We start from the raw sequence: 9972 nt of genomic DNA on the forward strand, positions 1-9972 counted from the left end.
TCCTCAATATGTGGAAAGAGCCAAGTGAATAATCACCGTTCTCTTTTTACCCAGCATGAGAGTGGCGTGTAGCAATATTTTACACCAAACTTCCTCATTTTGCTTCGTGCTGTGTTTCTGCTGCTCGCAGCAAAAATACTACATAATTATACGTTACGGGCGACTGAACTTTTTTTCAGTTTCGAGATATAATGCAAACAACGCAATGTCATTTGACATTTGCTTAAGAGACACACAATAAAAGCACTGCAGTGAGTTCTGTTGTGTAATTATTGAGCTTATTATCCTTTCGTGTGAGAAAGGCCGCATCAGTTTATAGATATTTCTGATTACACCGTGGTGGTTTTTTGCAAGCTACTCAGGTACACACAATTCGCTGCGTGCGTCGTTTTGCCCACTAGTGCACAGTGTGTTATTTTGCTGATTTCGTTCGCAAAATTAATAGCATCTTCAAATTTGATTTCGGTGATATACTTTATTCGGAAAAGTTTCTATGTATTTTATTGTGCTTCTTTTGAAGATTTGATTGTTCAAATAAAATTAAATGGAATCTTTGTATTGAGAAAGTGCGAAATCCCATCTTTCGGAACTTCTCCGAACGCCGAATAATGTAGCATATAAAACAATCGACATCCGAAACGTTAAGTTTACGAAACTACGCAATATGATTGCAGATTCATTTCTGAAAGGCAAGAGGAATCCAGAATAGGGGTTAAAATTCTAACTAGTACGAGTAATTAAAGCATTGATGCTACATTCCGATTCGGAACTTGATCTTCTGTTTACACACAGACTTCGCAGCCGACTGCTGAGTGTACAGGACAATTGCGGGGCTAGCGCTACGATCCTACTGACACTAACAGTCTCTCCCAAGCCGAGACTCGAACCTACGACAACTAGCTTGTTAGGCCAGCATCGTACCTCGAGACCATCTGAGAGATTTGATTTAGAATGTACGCTTTAGTGATTAATTCACATAGAAATGATATGGAAAATTTATTTCTTCTGGGCAGTGAGACAGACATCTATCTAGTGTCTTCGAAAAAATTGTGGCAAATGGTTTTACTAGCATCTTTGTCCAAGGTGTCGGATCTCTATCTCTTATGTTAAAAAAGATATAAAAAGTTTTATATGCAAAGTTCACTGAAATCATAATTTCAAATATAACTTTTTTAAATAAATTTCTTTTTGAGCGTCTTAGTACCGTCTGCAGATACGTATTTCGGTTGCTACATGCAACCATCATCAGTGCTTATGTGGACTGTTATAACTTTTTTCCTGGATTTTCTACATATTTTATACCTTCTACAAAATTACTAGCCAAACAGAAATACACATTTTTGCTGAACATTTGATCTAGCTATGATTCAAAATAAAAAAGTTATTCAACCGTTAACGGTTTTTCACGGGTTAGTTTAACTTCAAATTACTCAGCCGTACGCAAAAATACGCAGATAACTTTTAAAAGTTCTGAAAGTACGTCTATTCTACTTCCAAAAGAATATAAAGTCATTTGTGTAATAGAGTCTTTTCGATTGTTTGAATGAAAAAAATCTTTTGCATGACAATTCTCAGTAAAAATATAAATCCAATAGAATCGCGTAATATTTTACAAGGTCCAAAAAATATAGAAAATCATGGGAAAGAGTTATAATGAAAAATATATACTTCTATCTACTTTTCCCCACATTTTCCCGAATTTTTAAACCTTCTACAATTTTATCAGCCTTTCAAAAATGCATGTTTTTATATAATAATATTATGTTTTGTCTATTAAAATAACAAGCTATTTGCCATATAATAATATTTTCAGGGGTAATTGCACGTTCACCATCTCTAAATCTCGCAATTATTCACAAGTGGCTGTTCCACTGCCCAAGTAACACACAAAACATGTTAGAAAATAAGTAACAACGAAAGTAGTCATATAAGTGTACTACAAGCGCAATTGAAAACTTGTGTTATTATATTGTGTTTGAAGTTGTTTTTCATCAGTAATACAACCGCATTTCGAAAACAAGCTCGTTTTTTCTGGTTTTGGAGATGTTTTTAATAACATGAGTTCAAGAATGACAATCACTATCACTTGGTCTTTTCATAAGACATTACACAATCTAATAACAACACTACGTACCTGTAAAATGCTTTTCCTTAGTAAAGTAGTCGTAGCATTTAACACCTAACTTAAAATTACTTGATCAAATTATTATTGGAATTATATGAACGATTCCTATATTTATTCGGAGCGGTTTTGACGCGCCATCAAAAGATAAACAAAACCCTTGCAGTGTAACCAATATCACTTCAGATTTTTGTTATTGTATATCTAATAACGTTTTCTAGTTTTGTTAGATTTTATATTCAGATAACGTTGAAACTATGCGAAAACAATTTCAATATTCAAGCGAAAAAAACAACTCTTTTTGAATGGTTGAATATTATTTCTTGTCATCATTTTATAATCAATTAAAACTGCCACTGAAAAAAAAAATTGCCGATCTAGTTGCACTGCGCAGACATAACACATTTGCGCATGCGCTGGTTAACAGTTGTCATAGCAGCCCATAATGAAAGATGATAGGGTGCATAGGTTTCTGGGAGAAAACAAACACAAGACTAGACTACATCAGCTCTGAGAAGCGATGCGATCGTTGCGTTTGTCTCTCCATAGGCCGGTAGTTACGGGAAGAAGGGATAGCAACAGGAGAAAATCATGTCGCCTGAACAGCAGCAGAGGTGTGGTGCGGTGAGAGGGAATGTGTGGGGGAAGGAACTACTTCGGCAGCGGTTGAGTTGAAGCGAGAGTAGGAGAGCATACACTGTCATTTTCTTTCTTTTTCTGACAAAAAATCATATTCATGAGTCAAAAGAATAAGGATATAACAAGTTCTGATCGCTCTCTGTAACAGAGACGAATAACTTCATATACCGAGTTGTGCACATTGAGAACCACGTATTGTGGTGTACACAGGGGGGATCTATCTGTCAAACATCGTGTAACCAACATATTCGGTAACATGGCGCTTGTTTTGGATTTTGTTCTTTTTGATCATTAAATTGATCGATGCGAAATATTATAGAATTGGAACGTTTTTTCATCAAGCTCGAAAAACCGCGGAAAACTTTCATATTGTTCATAGTTACAAACATCATGGACCAACAAACGTCATGGACCAGAGTTGATCTGCGATAACGCACACATATATGAAATTTGACAGCAGTGAATCCCCTCTGGGTGTACACTAATGAATAGAAATCTATCGTAAAGAGGAAAGCAAAAAGAGTGCACCAGCACCGATACTTTGTTTTTCGCATACTGACGACGATGTCGACGCATCCTAGGCTTGTTTTATATGTATTAATTAATCGCTAGAGGTGATTTTTTTCCTTCGCTGCTTGGGTGTCAATTAAGATACAAACTTTCGTCTTCTAAAGTCTGTAGACAGCATCCTCAATTATTTTTTTAAGCTGCTTGAGATATGTATGATACTAACAGCTCAGCTTCACAGCTTTATGCAAACACTAGTACCTTACCTACGAACTAGTAGTGAAATTTATGTTTCACTCATTTGACAGCCCTCCCTTTCAGAGAAGAGAGGGGTGTCATGTTACCTCACCATATCAAATTTGGTTCTGATTGATTTTCAAGTTACGCAGAAGTTGTGTTATATTTGTATGGAAGCCCTCCCTTTAAGAAGAGGGTGGGGCAACTCTAATAACCTTTTTCGGCCTCAGAAACCCCTTCATAAAATTTTACGCCTGTTGGTACAGTAGTTTCTACTTCTAAAAGGATCAGAGAGACAGAAAAACAGATAGAACTGCTTTTTTATTTGATTAAATCCCTTTTAGTAATTTAAATCGCTGATTTTACGTATTAAATTGTTGGTTTACCATCTTTTATAACAAAATATTAATAAAAAAAAAAATCCCGATTTTATCACTTTCCCTATTTTATCACCCTAAACATCATCAATCGGGTGATCACTGTATCACTAAAATCTAATTTGAAGACGCTATTAAGTTTGCGCAGGAAATCAGCAAAATAAAACTCTGTGCAGTGTGAGCGTAGTTGTTTTCACAGTGAAAGATATTCTCCTACACACTAGTAATTCTCTGAGGAGAAATGACATGCATGCTTTGTACATATTGTGATCGTTTATGGTGCAGTGCTCGGCTTAATCGCATTGATCAAAGTCTGTATCGTTCCCCAGTGATGGATTCGTTTGGTTTCAACGACTCAAATACCACTCACCTGGTCCCACCAAATACACAGCAGATCCTTCTCAGCGTGCATATTCGACCGAGCCGATGACGTAGAAAATAGAAAAGAGACATTCCCCGTGACTTGCTCTTCGTTGGGTTGCTGCAATGAATCCATTTTAATCAGCCGTCACGATGCGATGGAGAAAACCCTTCCTTTTCTTTTTCGCCGGTTAGACTGCTTGTATTCAAATTATTATTTTTAAGTCAACTTTAATATAAATTCATCCTCTTTTTTAGTTTTTTTTTTAATATTATTTTACTTCTGATAACATTCTGGTTTATTTTAGTTCATTGAAGCAAGTTGGTAAGGTACTATTTTAGGCTTTTTAACTTGATTTTGATGTGATATGTCTAAAACATTTTCCTGCTGCTGTGGCAGCTGTGGATTTTAAGAATAGTTTTCAATATAAATTGTGAGCAGTAGTTTAACTAAAATTGGATTTAAAAAAAAAACCAGCCCATTGAAGGAAAATTCAAGCTAGGCTTTTGATCGTCCGTTTGCGGCTTGCGATTGATCATAATCAGCAGAAATTGCACAACGAACCGTCAGAATGATGCCAGGGAGTCGTGAATCATTCTCAGTGTGCAACTTCCGGTGATCATGCTTTCTAGTGATCAATACCGTAGCTGACCACGCGCAGTGCAGATCAATGAAGGAAAGGATTTTAGGAATGTTAGTTTGATACTAGCTGCTACTAGAGACCGAGGAATCATCCGCAATTATCCTACGAAGGGCTTAGTGTTAGTGGAATGATACTGATCTGGATCCACCGAGTCTCTGAGCGTCTGGCCACCAGGAGCAGGGATCGTCTAACTATTTAGAACTGTGCAAAATATCGTCGTGCGCGTCTCCAATATTCGGAAGGAAAAGAAGAGAAAGATTTTCTATCTGAGAGTCAGGGATCGGCAAAACACACGCTGTTGAGACGCATATTAGTTTTCAAAAAGACGAGTAAAAGCAGTTCGGATATCACAGTACACTTTCTTCTCTCTCATGTCTCTCACTTCTTAGCATTGCACCGCTCGAAACTTGCTATGAAGGTTGCATGAAAGGTTGTGTACGAGTCAGTAGGAAAACGCGAACGGACAAAATTTTCATATCCTCAATATTGTAAATTGTAACACAAAAAAGCGAAATTTTTAATTTATGTCGGCTGCGGGACGCTCAAAATTACTCGTTTCTTTTTGTACACATTTTTAGATACCTCTATATTTTTATAGCCACAGCTTACAGCCAATTATTTAAAAATTATATATAGCCAATTATTTATTTATTTATTTGTCGTCAATCATAAGTAGACCATATTGTTTACAATTCGTTCTTAACCAGTCAATCTTGAAAAAAATGTTTTCTTAAGTGTTCTTAACAATGAATAAAACTCATTGTTAGATAGATTAATTTACAATATTTGTTATAACTTGACATCACTCTGTTGAGAGGTTCATTTTGGCCATAGTTTGTTCTTTGATTACTGATATAATACAAATTCCTATTCCTTAGAGAGCGAGTGGGAGCATAAAAGTTCAACTGGTTAGAAGTTCTGTGCTATTTACTCTTTGTGCAATTATATCGTTTATTAAAGCTACCATTGCGAATTCTCGTCGCATTTTAAGTCCATCTAGATTTATCAACATGCAACGTGCATAGGAAGGTAAAGGTAGAATGGTCCAACCTAGCTTTCGTTAAGCATACAATGAAAATTGCTTTTGTACTGACTCAATACGATTTATATGTGTATCATGATATGGTAACCAAACTATGCTACAATATTCAAGCAGGGGCCTAACGTGAGCAATGTACAATGTTTTTATTGTGTATGGATCTTTGAAGTGCAAACTAAATCTTTTAATAAATCCGAGCATATTACTTGCCTTATATATAATGTTATTATAATGATCAACAAAGGTTAATTTGGAGTCGAGTGTAACTCCTAGATCTCTAACTTGACTGCTCCTTTCAACTGTTTTCATATCTATAGTTATTGTCCTATGTATTACTCTATGTTTTCTTGTGAAAGAAATGGAATTACATTTCCTCACATTGAGTTCCAACAAACTCTTTATACACCATGTGTGAAAATTATCATCTTTCCGTTGAAATACCTCGAGATCAGATTCTTTACGTATTTCAAGAAAAAGTTTCATGTCGTCTGCGTATATTAAAACATTCAATTTGCTTAAAATATGTTCTATATGTTATAGTAAAATTATATCCCAATTGAGCGCTACACTTGAAACATTAAATTTATTCGATGTCTATGAGAAGCAACATTGCGGAATTTGACATTCTGCGTTTTGTTGGTGTGTAGTTGAAAATGAATTTACTTTTGAAATGTTGTTACAAAACGAACAAAAGTTGAGCAATTGCGATGCTATTACAACATGAGTGAAACTAAGTATCAAAGTTATAATCTGGGATTGAATTTAAATCATGACCTTTTTGAAAACACTTTCTTCAGAAGTAAACTAAATTGGAGTCAAGTCCAAACTCACTAGTCCTATTATAAATAAAAGTATGACTGAATTGAACTAGTAAAAGGAGATTGAGTTAGCAATTAATTTTCCAAATTTTGTACTCAGTCGATTTTTTTTGTGTTTGTTCTTGGTGTTGATTTTTTCACTTCACTGTTGCTTTGACTTTAATTTTCCTAAATTCGTGTTCAATCCCAGGCTTGTCTCAAAGTTACCATTACTGAAAACAAGAACATTTTTAATTTTCTTTTTTGCGTTCGTGAGAATCTTTTCAGTTGTCAGTAGCTCAAGTTTATCCCTTAATTTTATCTTCATATTTTGGCGAATTTCTTAAAGATTTTCCAATTTTAACTCATTCTATAATTTTTGCTCTACTATTCTCAGCTTGTTGTTGATTTATTGCGTCAACAATTTTGCTAAACACACATACAAGTCGAGATACAAGTTTTATATATGATTCAAATTTGGCCCCTTTTATGAGTAGTTTTGATCATATCTATACATGAAATAAAGTCTTCAAGTTATAGACTTGAAAGACTTCCTTGTGGCCCCTTTTTTAGATTTATGTGCAATCTAGTGACTCGAATTTAAATTAATATTGTTTCTCCCCCCTCCTCATTTAGGGTTACGCCCTCTGCGTGCTGGACTACGATTTCCACATCCTGGACAACGCGTTCCTGGTACACAAGCCGGGCATCAAGGTGCTGAAGAAGGACCCGAAGCGTGCCATGCTGGCCGCCAAGACGAACCAGCTGATCAAGAAGATCATCTATCCGGAGCTGCAGGTCATGTACGGCACCCGGAAAGGCTGTGCTGTATAGTTGAAGGGGAAACCGACCCAATAGTATAAGGACCGTAGCCGTAAGCGAACTGGTGGCGGCACAGGTGTCACGAGCGACCGCAGCAGCAGCAGCAGCACTAGCAACAGTAGCAGCCGGGAGCTCGCTTTTAGTAATTTCGGTGGTGGGGTTGGTTTCAAACCGGACGGGATGTCCGGACCTTCTTCGTCTTTGCTTTCCTCGTCGTCGTCATCGTCGTCCTCCTTGCTGGTGGCCACAGCCGGATCGGGTTTCCTGGTGAATTTTCGCGAGCGGCCGCACGTTAGCAGCCGCCGAAAGAAGGGCAAACGGAAGGGATACGTCAGGCGACGGTAAGCGAAGGAACTTTGCTATTCTTGTGTTTGTTTTTCCTTTATTTTACTACACGTGTAAGGAATGAATGGAACACAGTTGTGCTGCATCGAATGCAATTAGGAGTCGTTTTTAAAGAAAACAATCAGGAACGAGCGAATAATGAATAATGCGAGTCTTTAGAAATGTAAGCTGAAAAGTGATATACCGTATTGTCGTAACATGCTTCTAGTGATAGGTGGAAGTTAGGAAAGTTAAGCTTGAATGCTTTTCTCTGTCGTTTAGCAATTCGTGGACAAAATTTGTATTGGCACAGATATAGTTTCCTTGTTCAAGAAAGAGTTGGATATTTTCGAACAACTTTTACACTGAGATTGAGAAATATGTTAGAAATTACACTGAATCAAACGCAACAGGATAACATGAGCATGAACACACACAGCACACACCCGCACCCCTAAATGGAGTAAAGAACGGAAGGGAAAAAAAAATTTAAATTAGTGTTACCGTTTGGTGATTCGTGTTTGATGTTTCGCTGTTCTGAGGATTGTGCAGCATTTCCAGCTGCACATTTCAGTTTCAATAAATGGAAAATCCAATCACCAGTAGCCAAATTATACTCTGAAACTGCCTTCCTTTCTAATCGTCATCGGTCGTTGACTGGCTAGTTTCAAGATAGACAAGTACTTTGTTTGCATAATTGTCAAAGTCAAAGTTGATGTTGTATACAACTAGAGATGCACGCTTCATTCAGGCAATTCAATAAGCCTTCGAGAGTCAACAATAAATATTATGATTTCACTTCTCGTATTGGATACACACACTCAGAAGCGTGTACAAGAAATTGATCGTTTTCCAAAAAACTTTCCCTTTTTCTGAGAGATGAGTGCCTTATTGTATTGGAAAATTAAAAGTAAAAAAAAAAACATTAAAAAATAGAAGTACACACATTTTGTAATAGAGAACTTTGACGTAAGAACAAGAAAAATAAAACTCGAAGAGAAACGTTCTATTCACCCTAGTTTTAAGCAAGATCATAAACTCATGATGTATCCACTGAATCTCTTCCTCTCTCTAAAGAGAGAGGAGGAGAAAACCCTACTCGCAAGACATGAATAATTGAACAAAGATAACCGCATTATTCGTTTAGCCAAAACTGTCATTTTATTTGTAAATAGTGAGCAACAGCAAACACGGCGCGATCCTCAAACTTTAAGATTGGTTTGAAGCTTAGGTATTATTTGAGATGGAACTCGACCAAGTAGAAGAAGTGCTCATTTTAAACCGTATTACTGTATCATATTAGACGCTATTAAATTAGGTTATTGCAATCTGACTTCGTTTTCAAGAAATTCACGAAAAAAGGTAGTTCTTGTTTGTGTTAGTGTTCAACTATGAGTCAGGTAAAGCAATTCACTAGTTGTAGGAAACGCGATATTTTAGTTGAGAGGTAATTTTCGTTGTTTGAGGTAGAATTTTACAGTACTGGCAACACTGTATAGTTACTACTGTAGATCTAAAGGTGATGTGTCGCCAAAAGCCGTCGTGGCGAGCGTCCAAGTATCGATAGAGGGACTCTAGTAAGTACAGAATATTTCATATCCAGCAAAATTATCCGATAAGTTTAGCTACCGGAAAGCAACTACCCTATGTAAGACTTATTTATTACTCTATCCAGAAGAGGATTTCCAACAGATCGTGTCCGGTTTAGTTTTCCTTTCTACGAAAACAAAATCATACGAGCGAGATCTACTATCATTAGACATCACACACAAAAAAATAAAAGAATCTTCGCCACTCATTAAGCTCTAACTAGTATGGTTTACTATAAAATAAAGAGAATATCTGTGAAAATAGTGAGAACAAAACACTAAAAAACACTAATCTTAAGAAAGCCGAACAAACAAACAACACAAACGCCCAACTCTTTTTTAGTGAGCGACTACCAAGAGCAACCCTGGAAAAATGAATGTATTTAATTTCAAAATAGAGAGAGAGAGAGAAAACAAAAGCGCAAAACGTTTTATAGTAGAAAATTTGAGAAGCCACCGGTGTGTTATCTTCTGTTTGTTATCTCCAGACAACTCGGCCGGGTGTCGTTCTACCT

At 36.5% G+C, this 9972-nt stretch overlaps 1 protein-coding gene across 3 annotated transcripts in view; it reads left to right on the plus strand.

Annotated features, from left to right (window-relative positions):
* The window catches only part of LOC129727444 (beta-1,4-glucuronyltransferase 1), a 207753-nt gene extending 197877 nt beyond the window's left edge, over positions 1 to 9876 (plus strand). For all 3 annotated transcript variants that reach the window (XM_055685297.1, XM_055685296.1, XM_055685298.1), the window contains one exon: positions 7359 to 9876. In XM_055685297.1, coding sequence (XP_055541272.1) covers positions 7359 to 7556 — 198 coding nt within the window. In that variant the 3' untranslated portion in view covers positions 7557 to 9876. The remainder of the gene's footprint in view (positions 1 to 7358) is intronic.
* The last annotated feature ends 96 nt before the right edge of the window (positions 9877 to 9972 follow it).

The sequence above is a fragment of the Wyeomyia smithii genome, chromosome 3 (assembly GCF_029784165.1).
Source record: "Wyeomyia smithii strain HCP4-BCI-WySm-NY-G18 chromosome 3, ASM2978416v1, whole genome shotgun sequence".
NCBI lineage: Eukaryota > Metazoa > Arthropoda > Insecta > Diptera > Culicidae > Wyeomyia > Wyeomyia smithii.